The sequence below is a fragment of the Aethalodelphis obliquidens genome, unplaced genomic scaffold, assembly GCF_003676395.1.
Source record: "Aethalodelphis obliquidens isolate GAN/ISIS:26980383/991018 unplaced genomic scaffold, ASM367639v1 scaffold7, whole genome shotgun sequence".
Lineage (NCBI taxonomy): Eukaryota > Metazoa > Chordata > Mammalia > Artiodactyla > Delphinidae > Aethalodelphis > Aethalodelphis obliquidens.
The window spans coordinates 64,301,228-64,317,593 of NW_020837951.1; the positions used below are offsets into that span (position 1 = coordinate 64,301,228).

At 40.6% G+C, this 16,366-nt stretch overlaps 1 protein-coding gene across 2 annotated transcripts in view; it reads left to right on the forward strand.

The window, feature by feature from the left end:
- Positions 1-16,366, forward strand: part of SNAPC3 (small nuclear RNA activating complex polypeptide 3) — a 44,139-nt gene that overhangs the window by 18,703 nt on the left and 9,070 nt on the right. For both annotated transcript variants that reach the window (XM_027105898.1, XM_027105899.1), the window contains exons 4-6: positions 5,598-5,702; positions 7,524-7,673; positions 16,176-16,258. In XM_027105898.1, the coding sequence (XP_026961699.1) occupies positions 5,598-5,702; positions 7,524-7,673; positions 16,176-16,258 (338 nt within the window). The remainder of the gene's footprint in view (positions 1-5,597; positions 5,703-7,523; positions 7,674-16,175; positions 16,259-16,366) is intronic.

The following is a 16,366-nucleotide window of genomic DNA, read 5'->3' on the forward strand; positions in this document are numbered from 1 at the left end:
GTTATTTGTTGCTTTTCCCTTGCTGCTTTTAATATGTTTTCTTTGTATTTAATTTTTGACAGTTTGATTAATATGTTTCTTGGAATGTTTCTCCTTGGATTTATCCTGTATGGGACTCTCTGTGCTTCCTGGACTTGATTAACTATTTCCTTTCCCATATTAGGGAAGTTTTCAACTCTATTCTCTTCAAATATTTTCTTAGTCCCTTTCTTTTTCTCTTCTTCTTTTGGAACCCCTATAATTCGAATGTTGGTGCGTTTAATGTTGTCCCAGAGGTCTCTTGAGACTGTCCTCAGTTCTTTTCATTCTTTTTTCTTTATTCTGCTCTGCAGTAGTTAGTTCCACTATTTTATCTTCCAGGTCACTTATCTGTTCTTCTGCCTCAGTTATTCTGCTATTGATCCCATCTAGAGTATTTTTCATTTCATTTATTGTGTTGTTCATCGTTGCTTGTTTCATCTTTAGTTCTTCTAGGTCCTTGTTAAATGTTTCTTGCATTTTGTCTATTCTATTTCCAAGATTTTGGATCATCTTTGTTATCATTATTCTGAATTCTTTTTCAGGTAGACTGCCTATTTCCTCTTCATTTGTTAGGTCTGGTGGGTTTTTATCTTGCTCCTTCATCTGCTGTGTGTTTTTCTCTCTTCTCATTTTGCTTATCTTACTGTGTTTGGGGTCTCCGTTTTGCAGCCTGCAGGTTCGTAGTTCCCATTGTGTAGGCTTCCTGGTTGAGGGGACTAGTGCATGTGTTCTGGTGGATGAGGCTGGATCTTGTCTCTCTGGTGGGCAGGTCCACGTCCGGTGGTGTGTTTTGGGGTGTCTGTGGACTTATTATGATTTTAGGCAGCCTCTCTGCTAATTGGTGGGGTTGTGTTCGTTAGGGTGTCCAGCACTGTAGCTTGCTGGTCGTTGAGTGAAGCTGGGTGCTGGTGTTGAGATGGAGATCTCTGGGAGATTTTCGCCGTTTGATATTACGTGGAGCTGGGAGGTCTCTTGTGGACCAGTGTCCTGAAGTTGGCTCTCTCACCTCAGAGGCACAGCACTGACTCCTGGCTGCAGCACCAAGAGCCTTTCATCCACACGGCTCAGAATAAAAGGGAGAAAAAGAAAGGAAGGAAGAAAGAAGGGAGGGCGGGAGGGAGGGAAAGAGGGAGGGAGGGAGGGAGGAAGGAAGGAAAGAAGAAAGAAAGAAAAGATAAAATAAAATAAAGTTATTAAAATAAAAAATAATTATTAAGAAAAAACATTTTTTAAGGAAATAAACAAAAACGGACAGATAGAATCCTAGGACAAATGGTGGAAGCAAAGCTATACAGACAAAATCTCACACAGAAGCATACACATACACACTCACAAAAAGAGGAAAAGGGGAAAAAAATCATAAATCTTGCTCTCAAAGTCCACCTCCTCAATTTGGGATGATTCGTTGTCTATTCATGTATCCCACAGATGCAGGTTACATCAAGTTGATTGTGGAGCTTTAATCCACTGCCTCTGAGCCTGCTGGGAGGGATTTCCCTTTCTCTTCTTTGTTCGCACAGCTCCCAGGGTTCAGCTTTGGATTTGGCCCCGCCTCTGCGTGTAGGTCGCCGGAGGGCATGTTTTCTTCGCTCAGACAGGATGGGTTTAAAGGAGCCGCTGATTCACTGGCTCCGGCACACTCAGGCCGGGGGGGAAGGAGGGGTACGGATGTGGGCCGAGCCTGCGGCGGCAGAGGCCAAAAGGACGTCGCACCAGCCTGAGGCGCGCCGTGCATTCTCCCGGGGAAGTTGTGCCTGGATCACGGGACCCTGGCAGTGGCGGGCTGCACAGGCTCCTAGGAGGGGAGGTGTGGAGAGTGACCTGTGCTCGCACACAGGCTTCTTGGTGGCGGCAGCAGCAGCCTTAGCGTCTCATGTCTGTCTCTGGGGTCCGCACTTTTAGCTGCGGCTCGCGCCCGTCTCTGGAGCTCCTTTAAGCAGTGCTCTTAATCCCCTCTCCTCGTGCACCAGGAAACAAAGAGGGAAGAAAAAGTCACTTGCCTCTTCGGCAGGTCCAGACTTTTCCCTGGGCTCCCTGCTGGCTAGCCGTGGTGCAGTAACCCCCTGCAGGCTGTGTTCACGCCGCCAACCCCGGTCCTCTCCCTGTGCTCCAACCAAAGCCCGAGCCTCAGCTCCCAGCCCTGGCCGCCCTGGCGGGTGAGCAGACAGGCCTCTCGGGCTGGTGAGTGCCAGTCAGCACCGATCCTCTGTGCGGGAATCTCTCCCCTTTGCCCTCCGTACCCCTGTTGCTGTGCTGTCCTCTGTGGCTCTGAAGCTTCCTCCTCCGCCACCCACAGTCTCTGCCGCGAAGGGGCTTCCTAGTGTGTGGAAACCTTTCCTCCTTCACAGCTCCCTCCCACTGGAGCAGGTCCCGTCCCTATCCTTTTGTCTCTGTTCTTTTTTCTTTTGCCCTACCCAGGTACATGGGGACTTTCTTGCCTTTTGGGAGGTCTGAGGTCTTCTGCCTGCGTTCAGTAGGTGTTCTGTAGGAGTTGTTCCATGTGTAGATGTATTTCTGGTGTATCTGTGGGGAGGAAGGTGATCTCTGCGTCTTAACTCTTCCGCCATCTTCCCTGATCTCTTCTGCCTTTTTAATAGGAGAGTTTAGTCCATTTACATTTAGAGTAGTTACTGATGACGATTTACCTCTGCTATTTAGCTATTTGTATGTCATATATGGTTTTTGTTCTTCAGTTCTTCCATTACTTCCATTCAGTTTGTATTTAACTGAATTTTTGTGGTGTGTCCTTTTGATTCCATTCTGTTTCCTTTTGTATGTGTTCTTATTTTCTTAGTGGTTACCTTGCAGATTAAAATTAACATCTTAAATATAGAACAACCTAGTTTTAGTAATACCAACTTTTTCAGTAGTGTGTGTGTGTGTGTGTGTATATATATATATATATATATATGTGTATACACATATTGTTCTATATTTCTCCGTTTCTTCGCTTTATATTGTGATTGTCACAGATCACATCTTTATATATTTTGTGTCTGTTAACATAATTTATAAATATTGTTTTAGGCATTTGCTTTTGAAATCACATAGGGAAAAAAAGAAGTTACAAACCAAAAGTACAGTAATTCTGACTTTTATATTTAGTTATGTTTTTACCTTTACCGGTGTTCCTTATTTCTTATAGTTTCAAGTTACTGTCTATTGTCTTTATCTCAGGCTGAAAAATTCTCTTTAACATTTCTTATAGGGCAGGTCTACTGGTAATGAACTCCCTTAGCTTTTGTTTATCTGAAAATGGCTTAGTTTCTTCTTTGTTCCTGAAGGCTAGTTTTGCAGGGTGTAGAATTCTTGGTTGACTGTTTTGTTTTTTTTTCACAACTTTAAATATATCATTGCACTGCCTTATTATCTACATGGTTACTGGTGAGAGACCATCTTTTTTAAAACAATGTTTGTTTGTTTATTTATTATTTTTGGCTGTGCCGGGTCTTAGTTGCGACATGCGGAAACTTAGTTGCGACATGCGGACTCTTAGTTGCGACATGCGGATCCTTAGTTGCGGCATGTGGACTTCTTAGTTGTGGCATGTTGACTTTTTAGTTGTGGCATCCCTGTGGGATCTAGTTCCCTGACCAGGGATCCAACCCAGGGCCCCTGCATTGGGAGCATGGAGTCTTACCCACTGGACCACTGGGGAAGTCCCGAGAAATCATGTTTAATCTTATTGAGGAACGTGATTTCCTTTAGTTCTTTTGTTTATGGTTTCCTTTAGCTAATTGAGTGCATTTAAGACAGCTGATTTAACATCTTAGACTAGTAATTTCAGTGTTTGGGCTTCCTCAATGGTAGTTTCTGTCAAATTCTTTTTTTTCTTGTGAATGGGCAATATTTTCCTGTTTCTTTGTGTATCTTATAAGTTTTTGTTGAGAACTAGACATTGTGAGTGTGTTTTTTACTTGTTGAGAGCTGGACCTGTTTGTGACATTTCCAAACTATTTTTCCAATGTGTAGTCCTTGTGTACAGGCATACTGTATTTTATTGCACTTTACTTGATTATACTTCACAGATATTGCGTTTTTTTACAAAATGAATGTTTGTGGTAACCCTCCATTGAGCAAGTCTGTTGGCACCATTTTTCCAACAGCATTTGCTCACTTGATGTCTCTGTCACATTTTGGTAATTCCCACAATATTTCAAACTTTTTCATTATTATATTTATTTTGGTGATCTGTGATCAGTGAACATTGACATTATTACTACAACTTGTTGAGGCTCAGAAGACAGCATTTTTTAGCAAAAAGTTTTTTAAATTACGGTCTGTACATTGTTTTGGGGGGGCATAATAATGCTATTGCACACTTAATAGAGTACAGTGTAGTGTAAATATAACTTACATGCATTGGGAAACCAAAAAATTCATATGATTCACTTTATTGCAGTATTTGTTACTGCGGTGGTCTGGAGGTGACCCTGTGATATCTCCAAGGTGTGCCCGTGTGGTCACTGATGTTTCTGATTAATTATCACTTTGGTCAGCCAGTGACCTGACCAAGATTTCCTTAAATGTCTGACTTCACAAAGGGTCCTGTGTCTTTAAATTTTCCAGTAGATGCTGCTGGGGGAAGCCACTGCTGGTAAAACTGAAGGCAAGTATCTGTACCAGGCCCTCAGGGCATTGCCAGACCAACCAAAACACACTACTCCCAGCTTTGGGAGAACAAGATCCCACTGCTCGTCCTGGTGTCGGCCACCTTTTCCAAGACCACAGGCTGCTGTGTCCACGTCTGCAACAGGGCTAAATGATGGTAGTTTTTAGCCCATTGTAGTTAGTTTACACCCTCTGCTTACCTAGGAAAGATCAGCAGCTTGCTCCTTCATCAGGCACTCACCTGGTTGATACAAGTGTCTGATGAGGTTCCAGAGTGCCAAAATAGTTGATTCCAGTCTCTTTCCATCTTAATGGTTGCTTTGCTGGAGGGACTGATCCCCTAGAGCTTCCTGCTGTGCCATTTTGCACAATGTCACTACCACCTGTTTTTAAAACATCTTTTGCACCTTTACTTCTTAACCAGTCCTCCCTGCTGGCCTCTATTTTATAGTTATTAAGCACATATAAAAGAGAGTGTGATGTATTGATGGATTAAAGATGTGACAGTGTAGTAAAAAACGGGTTTTAGAGTCAAATAGATTTGTTTTTGCATTCTAACTCTGATTTACCTTGGGTAAATTGGTGAACCTAAGCTTCATCCATCAAGTAACTTTCATGATAATATGAGAGGAGGCATGTAAAAGTGTTAGTAACTGCCAGTATTATACCAACATTAGGTGATACTCCTGTCTTATCATCAGTTGCTAAGCACTTAGTGCCAAATGTCTTATTAGATGCTTTATTATACATTTCCAGCATCCATTCTGTAAAATAAGTATTTTTTGTTTTTTATAGATGATGAAACTAAAGCTTGCAGAGGTTTTTAACAATTTTCTTGAAGTGGAATTAGGAGTCAAACCCAGGGCTGACTCAAGCCCTTGCTTATAACCCTTATTCTACACTGCCTCTGATCTGGGTCACAGTGTCTGATTTTAATGTCTTATTAACTTATTTTCCTTCTTCAGGAGTCACATGCCATAGGAAAAAAGCCTGAAAATCCAGCAGACATGATTGAAGAAGGAGAGCTTATCCTATCTGTGAATATCTTGTACCCTGTTATATTTCATAAGGTCAGTAGTAAAACCTTTTGGATTCACAGATAATGTGAGTGACTTTGACTTTTGTCAAAGAATTTAATTATTTGAAGTTTAATTATGTGAACCTTATTTGAACCAAAATAAATGCAAGCATATGCTGTCTCATATGACATTCTGTCTATATTCTTGGGTTCTTGTTTATATAAGGAATATGGTAAATTAGGTCAGATTTCAAATTATCTCTTGAGTAATAGGATTACAGTTACACTGTTGGAATGTATACCTGATTTCTGTATTAGTAGCAACTGGAAGGGTATGTAAATCCACAGTGATTCTGAAAATATGAATTCTTGAGGATCGGGGGTTTTTTTGTGTTTTTTTTTGCAGAAAAACTGGTGAAGGAAGGGGGGTGGAGTTTTTTTTCACCGATTCAAAATTTTTGGGAAGTTATTGAACTAGCTAAATTCAGCTCTCCTTAGATGAAAATGCAGAAAGTTAACAGGTCAGGGGTATCCAGGAATTCCTTAGGAGTCTCTAATAAAGAGAACTCTATCTCAGCCCAGAGTGTATATATTCTTGATTCTCCAAATACATGTATCATAAACTTTGATAAGGTTTCATTGAAATATTACTCTACATAAATTGCACTTGTGAATAGACTTTTATGAATTATCTGGGAAATAGTACTAATTACCTTGTTTGATTAAGACCTCAAATTATCAATCAAAACAAAGCAAAACAAAACCAATAAAACCAAACCTCTGCATTTATAACATGCGGGTAGTGTATAGATTGCTTGACTTCAATGAGGTAACTTCCAGGAAAATTTAAAAGACAGTGAAGTTATATTCCAAAGGCTCTTCATGTCAGTGTCACTTTAGTAGCATCTTGATTATAAAATTCAGCTTAAACTAAAAAAGTTTTATTGCCAAGTGTATTAGTCCTTTCTGGCTGCTATAACAAAATAGCACAGACTGGGTACCTTATAAGCAACAGAAACTTGTTTCTCACAGTTCTAGAGGCTGGAAGTCTAAGATCAGCATGCCAGCATCTGGTGAGGGTCCTCTTCTGGGTTACATACTTCTGTCTTATAAGGGCACTAATCCCATTCATGAGGGTTCCACCCTCATGACCTAATCACCCTCAAAGGCCCCACCTCCTAACACCATCACATTGGGTCTTAGGATTCCAATGTGTGAATTTTGGACAAACATGAGCAGTCAGACCACAGCACCAAGTATCTCAATTGTACTCATAGAATTTTAATTTATGGAGGTGACTGAGTGGCAGCACTAGAGGCCAGTGCCATTGAAAGATTTTTATTGTTTACATTTCCTGAGGGGAAAGGGTATGCCACATCATGCAGTGCCACAGGGGGAAGCGCCAGTATCACTCAGGAGGCAAGGGAAAAGCATAGGCCACAGCCTTTATTGGGTTTCCATGGGAAAGACATGGCAGGGCAGAGTAAACAGTTTAGGGTTGACTATCTTGAATAATTCCAGTGGGCTCTGGGCTATCAGGCTGTCCCTAGTTTCTGGTACCTGGTTCTGGATTGACTTAGGACAGGGGAAATATCGACTTGGTATATGAGAGTTAGATAAAAGAGATGGTTTTAGAGTATGGGCTCTGGATCACAGGGGAGATGTAAACAACTTTGGCGATTAGTTTGGAGCTATAATTAATCGATGCTGAGTAGACAAATGCAGAATCTAAGAAAACACAGGACACCGTATTATGGGAATAACGTAAAGTAAGAAAACTAGTAACTTAATTTAGATCTGGTCGTGACAGGATTTGTAGTTTAATTGCTTTGTCTCTAAGTGAACACTGATTTATTTACTGTCTGACTCGTAGCACAAAGAACACAAACCATACCAGACGATGCTGGTATTGGGCAGTCAAAAGCTCACGGAACTGAGGGATTCAATTTGCTGTGTCAGTGACCTCCAGATTGGTGGGGAATTCAGCAACACTCCTGACCAAGCCCCTGAACACATCAGCAAAGTAAGGTGATCTTTTTTTCTAACACTCATAAAACAAGTGGAAATAATAATAATAAGCTAAGGAAATAGTGATTTTAGGTGAACAGGCTGATAAACATTCTGGTAAATGCTTTCTTCTTCTATGCCATTCCATCAAGCTTATCTCTTCCCTTCTATATTTTTTAAATTTATTTATTGATTGATTGATTTTTGGCTGTGTTGGGTCTTCATTGCTACGTGCAGGCTTTCTCCATTTATGGCGAGCGGGTGCCACTCTTCATTGCAGTGTGCAGGCTTCTCATTGCGGTGGCTTCTCTTTTGTTGCTTCGCATGGGCTCTAGGTGGATGGACTTTAGTAGTTGTGGCACGTGGGCTCAGTAGTTGTGGCTCGTGGGCTCTAGAGTGCAGGCTCAGTAGTTGTGCCGCATGGGCTTATTTGCTCTGTGGCATGTGGGATCTTCCTGGACCAGGGCTCGAACCTGGGTCCCCTGCATTGGTGGGCGGATTCTTAACCACTGCATCACCAGGGAAGTCCCTCTTCCCTTCTTTTTGTCATCAAGACCTTTTTAAAGATGAGGCTATATTCAGTTTTGATTTCTTCATTTCCCATTTATTTCTCAACCATTTTCTGTACACTCTTCTTTCTGAGGTCATAGGCCACCTAATTGTCTAACCAATAGGTCTCTATTCCATGTTCATACACTTTGACATCACTGTAGCATTGGAATTTGCTGTTCACTCTTCTCTTTCAAACTCTATGAGTTTGTCTGTCATAACTGCCCCCAGCAAAGCGTTGGAGTCCACCCGAGAGCATCAGTGCCCATAGAAGAACCTGTTAGTTCAAGGATGGAAGCAAACAGGGATGTAATATCTGGTGATGATCCTTGCTGGTGTTTCCCCGGGTGCTGCTCTCAAAAGGACAGAGAAAACCTGCATACTCATTGGATCAGGATAGAAAGGACCCAAGTGACAGACTGGCCACCTACAGTTTCCAGAAGGGATTGCTTACTCAATAACAGTAGGGCCTTGATCCTTCTGAATTTCATCATAGAGCAAGCTTGACCTAATTCTGTTACCTGGTACAACTCTGGCAGAGGACCTCAGATTTACTGGCATACTTGAGACGGGCAGCATGTTTGGAACAACTAGAATGGAGATAAGAGTTTGGACAAGAACCATCACAATCTCTTCTTTTGGCTCATTCCTTTATCACCAGCCATATAGGTGTTATTATAACTTAGGTTTCATCTTAATTCTTTTTTTTAAAAAAATAAATGCAGGATCAGCCTTTTTTATATATAAATTTCATTTATTTATTTTGGCTGCACTGGGTCTTCGTTGCTGCACACGTGCTTTCTCTAGTTGCAGTGAGCAGGGGCTACTCTTTGTTGTGGTGCATGGGCGTCTCGTTGTGGTGGCTTCTTTTGTTGCGGAGCACAGGCGCTAGGCACACAGACTTCAGTAGTTGTGGCTCGCAGGCTGTAGAGCGCAGGCTCAGTAGTTGTGGCGCATGGGCTTAGTTGCTCCGTGGCATATGGGATCTTCCCGGACCAGGGCTCAAACCCGTGTCCCTTGCATTGGCAGGCGGATTCTTAACCACTGCACCATCAGGGAAGCCCCATCTTAATTCTTATTCTAAATTGTTCTTCTGGGCTTTCCCCGCAGTTTTCATGGTTTTAAGTATACTCCAATCTTTGTAAATCTCTTTCTCTCTTGGTTTCCAAACCCATTATTTGTAAGCGTCACTGGGCATTCTCACTTAGCCTCAGTGCTGCCCGGCATTTTTACCACCTCTCTATAGTCGATACACTCTGCCACTTTTCAAGGTAACTGTTTTATTCCTTCTGAAACTGCCAACATCCTTTCCTTGTGGCTTACCTTCAGCTGAAAACCTTGCTGTTAATTTCACTGAGAAAATAAGTTATCAGAAAAGAATTTTCCATTGTCTTTTACCCACATTTACCCATTTGCCCATGCATTCTGCCTTCGCACCTGTTACAATGGATGGGCTAAGCCTGCTGCTATCAAAAGCCAATCTAGGTGTCTACTGGATTCCATTCGCCATTGCATAACCAAGGACTTTGTTCTTGTATTTATCCCTTCTCTTCCCTGCATCATCAGTTTTTTCCATTCTGTTGGCTGTCCCATCAGTACACAAGTGGGCTGTAATATCTCCCATCTCCCATTCTAAACCTGTTCTTGACCCTGTATCTTCCTCTAGCTACCATCTCATCTTTTTGCTTTCTTCTCAGTAAACTGTCTCAAGAGTTAATGAGTTAAGAAGAAGAAGAATTAATAATAGTACCTCAATTCATTGTTTCTCTTTTTCTCCCCCCACTTTGTCTTACACTCACTTTTATTCATCACCACTCCACCAAAATCACTTTACTGATGCCACCATAGACTTAGTTCTCATCTTATTTGACCTCTCATCAGCATGTGACACAATTGAATATTCTTTCTTACTTGAAACACTTTCTTTACTTGGCTTTTAAGATGTTAACAGCCACCGGGACTTCCCTGGTGGTGCACTGATTAAGAATCTGCCTGCCAATGCAGGGGACACGGGTTCGATCCCTGGTCCGGGAAGATCCCACATTCCGCGGAGCACCTAAACCCGTGTGCTACAACTACTGAAGCCTGTGCTCTAGGGCCCGTGAGCCACAACTACTGAGCCCATGTGCCACAACTACTGAAGTCCATGGACCTAGAGCCCATGCTCTGCGACAAGAGAAGCCACTGCAATGAGAAGGCTGCGCACCGCAACGAAGGGTAGCCCCCACTCACCACAACTAGAGAAAGCCTGTGTGCAGCAAGGAAGACCCAATGCAGCCAAAAATAAATTTATTTATTTAAAAAAAAAGATGTTACACCCACCTAATTTTCTTCCTATCTGACTTTTAATTCTTCTGTTGGATGCTTCTCATCCTTGTGACTTGTAAATGTTATTAAGCCCTTTGAATCAATCCTCAGACCTCTCCTCTGTGTATACTCCCTAGGTGATCTCATCCAGATTCCTAGCCCAGATTTTTATCTCCAGTCCCAACATCTTCTCTGAACTCCAGACTTATTTTATCCAACTGCCTCCTTGACAATTACTGAATGTCTAATAGCCGTTTCAAACTTAATTTGTTCAAAAACAGACTCTAGTTCTCCCTTCTTCCTCAAATCTGTACTTTCCCCAGTGTTCCCATCTCAGTAAATACACTCATTCTACACCTGGTGACTTAGCTAAAAACCTTGGAATCATCTTTGCTTCCTTTTCATCCCACATTGAAGGCATCAGCAAGTGCTTTGGCTCTACTTTCAAATCATATTTAGGATCTGCCCATGTCTTTGCTCCTTCACAGGACCAGGCTGGTTAAATCATCATCTCTTGCCTGGACTTTTGCAGTAGCCTAGTGACTGTTCCTCCTGCCCCTTTCCACGCTTCTGTTTATCCTTTGTACCAGCCAGATGATACTGTAAAGTATCAGTCAGATCCCGCTGCTTTTCAGCTTGAAAGTCTATAGTGGCTTTTTCTCATATCTAGAATAAAATACAAAGTCCTTACTGTGGTCCATTATCTGGTCCTGTCTGCCTCCCAGCTTCATATCCTAACACCCTCTTTGTCACTTGTTGCCTTCAAACAACCTGCCATTCTTGCTCTTTCTCATGTATGCTAAGCAGGGTCCTGCTCAGAGCCTTTGTATCTTATGTTCCCTCACCCTGGAGTGTTCTTCACCAGGTATTCAGATGGCTCACTCCCTCATTTCTTCTTCTTTTAGATGTTGTGTCGACAGAGAGGTCTTTCCCTGTATTAGTATTCTCTTCCCCTGACGTGCTAAGAACACTCATCACTACCTAACATCATGTTATATATTTATCTGTCTTCCTTCCCTTGAATCATGAGGGCAGGGACTGTGTTTTGTTCAATGATGTATTCCTGTGATGATGTCTGACACAGCGGAAGTGCCCGAGTCTTTGCTGAATAAATGAACCCAGATACCTCAAGCTCAATTAGTCTTAAACTCATTATTCTACCATCTCCCTTTTTCTTCAGATGAAACTCTCCCTTTCCGTTGCTGTTTATCCTGCCATAATAGCTCCAGACTTTTTTTTTCCACTGCCGTATGCTTTAGTTTGGGCCCTCAGCATCTTCTCCTGGAGCTATTACAGAGACTTCTTAACTGGTTTCCCCACCTTTAGATTGTCCCATACCTGCCACTGAAGATGTCTTTCAAAAACAAATCGAGCACCAGGAGTGAACTGTAAAGTAAGCTGTGGACTTTGGGTGATTATGATGTGTCAGTTTAGGTTCCTCCTTGGTAGCAAATGTACCACTCTGGTGAGTGGTGTTGATAATGGGCAGGTTGTGCGTGTGGGGTGGGTAGGGGGTGTATGGGAGGCCTCTGTACCTCCCTATGTTATGATAAACGTAAAACTGCTCTAAAAGAATAAGTCTGTTCTTTTTGAAAACTTTTTTTTTTTAATTGATCTTATCATTCTCCAATCTAAAAGTCTCAGTGGTTCTCTGTTGCCTGTGGTCCAAGCTCCTTAGGCTGACATATAAGGCCTTTTGTAATGGTGATTCTCAAGTTAACTTTCTATATTGTTCACCCCCTGCTTTTACACCTTATCTTTCAGCCACAATGAAATTATCTGGCTCAAGCGTACCATACTTTTTTTATGCCTCTGAGTGTTTGAACATGGGTGGGAAGCCCTTTCTCTCACTTATTATATGAGGTTCTTCTTGACTGTCCTCTGTTTGCCACTCTGGCCCCATTTCGTTTGTCCATTATAGTGCTTTATAATAATATGCTGATACCATTTGATATGTTTGTCTGCCCCACAAGGCTGGCTGTATTCCAGTCTTTTGGGTGACTGGCATGGAGACCAGCATAGTTTTTGAGTTATATTGAAAGTAGTTTTAAGATATTTGGGTTCTTCAGGTTTGCCAGCTTGGCGCTTTTGAAGGTAAACATTAAAGAGAAACAAGTGGAATCTCAAGGCTGTATGCACACCAGGAAATAGAAGATTTATCTTTTAAAGGAGAAGCAGTCTTCTGCAAAGTTTCTCCACTCTGGGGGAAAAAAGAATAACAAGGTGTAGCTATAAGTTTAGAAGATCAATTTAAGAAGAAAAATCTGAATTCACCCTACTTATTCTGACCATGTCATGACCGCTCACAGCGATGAGTCAGATCTGGGAATCAGTCTTAGCTCCAGGAATCCTAGAGAGTGTTTTTAACCAGACGTGTTTAGTTTATTGTGTTTGTACATCAGTGCTCATGCCTTCAGCAGCTTTCTAAGCAGGGAACTAAATGACCCCTAGTCCCATTTATCCATCTGCTGTTTTATTGTTTCTGCCTCTTCCATGTATTAAAATAATATCCTCTGATTATTTAGCACTTATCGTGTGCCAGTTGTATAGTGCACTAGTTGATAGTACAGGATCTTTGGAAAGAATTATCACCATTTTACAGGTAAGAAAAAGATGGGTCAAAGCATCGTCATGAGTTACCTGTGTTCAGTAAGCAGTGGTAGAGGCTGGATTCAGACCATTGCCAGCTTGCCTTCAAAGCCCCACGTACGTTCTTTGCCATGTTGGTACTATGCCTGGCTTTAGACATCTTTCCCTACCCTTTTATTTATTTGGTGAACAAGCACTGAGTGAAAACTTGAGCTGTGCTGTGATTAACGGCAAGATTCTAGTACATGGGCTTTGTGGAATCTTTGCCTGTTCAGGGACCTGTTTCATTTGCCTCCTTTTTCTAAGCTATGTTTTAGAAAGGTGAACTCATAGTTGTTTGACCTGTGGAAAGATTTTCATTTCAATGATTGGCATTTGTATTTTACAGTGTTTTTTTAAAAAAAAGTTTTGCTTTGGAAAATTTTAAACATACACATGTAAAAGAGAATAGTATAAGGAGCCCTTATGTACCCATTACAGTTCTCAGCATTTTGCCAGAATTATTTCATCTGTTTACCCCATGCCATTGTTACACCTAACAAACTGAAAATAGGTCCTTAAGTTATTATAATGGTTTTTTTGACAGGGAGATATTCGGCATGTATTTCACTGGTAATCGTGGAACAAATTAGTGACTTGCAGCTCTTGTAGCTGAGGAAATGAGAATCTTATTTCCAGCCAATAAACAAGATTTGAACAAAATACTTTCTTTGATGAATTTGGTGTGTGAGAGGACTAGGAGAATTGGGCCAGTGTATTTAAATCTCTTTGAAAAGCCATGTCTAAAATAATGTTTTGCTAATGTTTGTTTTAGACTATAGTAGTTCAAGAATGAAGTACATTTTTAAAATATATGTATAAAATCAGTGTCAGTATTTTCTGCTCAGGTTTGTTTTTGTTTGTTTGTTTTTAATGGTCCTTCAGGTTTTAATGTCTGATCTATCAATCTTTTTAACATAGCTCAGATTAGTCAGTCTCTTTTTGTCAATAGTCTCTTAAGGGTCTTACTTAGAGGAACTCTGAGAAAATACTTTACACACACATTATTGTTACTTATTATAAGTAAAGCCTGGGTATAGGAAAAATGGTAACATAAATTTAAGTTGTAAAAATTTTCTTACCCAGCCTTCTCTGACACTTCTTTTCCTCCATTACTATTTTTCTCACAGCAAATCTTAGGAATGTTGCTGAGCTTCTAACGCAGCTGACTTGAATGATAGCGAGAGTACATGATTATTAGATGCTTAAAATGACATATAGATAATGACTTCGTTCAAATGATCATACTAGTTATCCATAGTTACTTTGTTTATAAATTTGAAATAGTAACAGGTAGACCTTTAGGTTACATTAGATTAATAACAGAAGTACCTTCTTATACTTCTTATAGTTTTTCCAAGTCAGTTGGTTATTTCCCTCCCTTGCAACTTGGTCAGCTAAACTAGCTGACAGATAGGGAAACTAGTTTGTTGAGGATCCCTGGTTACCATTGAAAATGAAAAGTAACTGATAGTGAGATTACTCACATCTTCTTTTCTAGCCATTTATATAATGACATAATAAAAAGATATAATGAAAAGATTGTTCTTTTGGAGTCCCCATTCTAATTAATAATTACACCGAAGGTTTTAAACTGCCTGAATCACTTAAGATGAAGTTCTATATGAACATATTTTTATATACACTAAACTTTGTTTTGTTTCCAAAATAAGGCAGTAGTGATTCTTTCAGAATCTTTATTTTGGACCCTAGCTTACCTGTTTGAAGGTTTAGAAGTACAGTAAGTGGTGTATTTTGTGTTACAGCAGCTAGGCGTGGCATTATAGTACGTTATACCTTTTACCTCTGCAACCACATGGGAAGAACGTATTGGCTTTACTCAGATTTTACACGGGGAAACAGAGGGTCAGGAGATTCAGTTGAGTAGTCTGAGAAGAAATTGCATAGCCAGTCTTAGAAGGGTGTCTGATACCAGTGCCAGGTGTCTGTAAGTGGGGGAATGAAGAAAAATAAGAAAGAAAAATCGAAGCTTCGAAGGAGGGAAATTAGGCTATCTTAGGGTGATATTATTTTAATGCCTGAAACTTATATATCTTTTATAGTTCATAAACTGCTTTTGATTCTCACCACAATCCTATAAGATAGCATAGCATGGCAGGTACTGTACAGGTGAGGAAACTGAGGTCTGAGGAGTAAGTGTAGGAAAAAGACATAGGTCTTCTGACTCTCACCCAGGGGTCTAATTCTAAGCAAATGGTGAAGGACGAGTCTAACAGAGTGGTTCTTAGCGCTGGTTGCACATCTGATTCTCCTGAGGGGGTTGGGAAAATATTGGTGCCTGAGCCACATCATCAGAGATTCTCACTTAATGGATCTGAGGTGAGACTTGGTCTGGTATTTTTATGATTCTGTTATAAGGTCAGGATTAAGAGACCACCCCTCTGATGGAAAGCCTGGTAGTCTGAAAGTTGAAACCTGAGGGTTCTGTGGTACTTTGGGCAAGATTGCTTGAATAAGAATAGATATTCACATTCTGCCTGCCTAAGAGTTACTGAAAATATACAGGGGGAATTTTTATAAAAGCCCATTGAAAATACAAAAGAGGACAGAACAACATAGCTCCATGATCATTGTCATTAACACTGGGGAAACATCAAAGATGTGGCTTTGTTTAGTTTTTAGTTCTGGTATCCAAAATAACTGTCACTGCCGTGTATGCATATAATAAAATAATGTTAAAGTTTATTTCATTTCTAATTGGGTTCCTTTCATGAATCTCAATATACAAATTTAAATCAAACCTAGTGATTAAAACTACAAAAGGATAAAATTGAAAATAGCAAGGATTGTGTCTTTATTTCTTTATCCCTGGTAACCAACATAATACTTCCCACATAGGAGGTTCCTGTTAAATAATAAATTAATGAACTGAACATATTCTATGAAGTTGCATGACATTATTGTAAAACATATTAGTGTGATTTTATGACACACAAATGTGGAATTAATACTTAGAGCAATTTTATAATTGTTAATACTGTACTTTCTCTCAATACCATCTGTTCTCTTTCAGGACCTATATAAATCAGCCTTCTTTTATTTTGAAGGAACATTTTACAATGATAAAAGATACCCTGAATGCAGAGATTTGAGCAGGTATAACTTTCCAAAAATCCTAAAGTCTTTTCCTGTTTCCCGTTGTCAAAATAGGGTTATCACCACAAATTCTGTTGTTGGTCTCTTAAGAATCTTTGCCAAGGAATT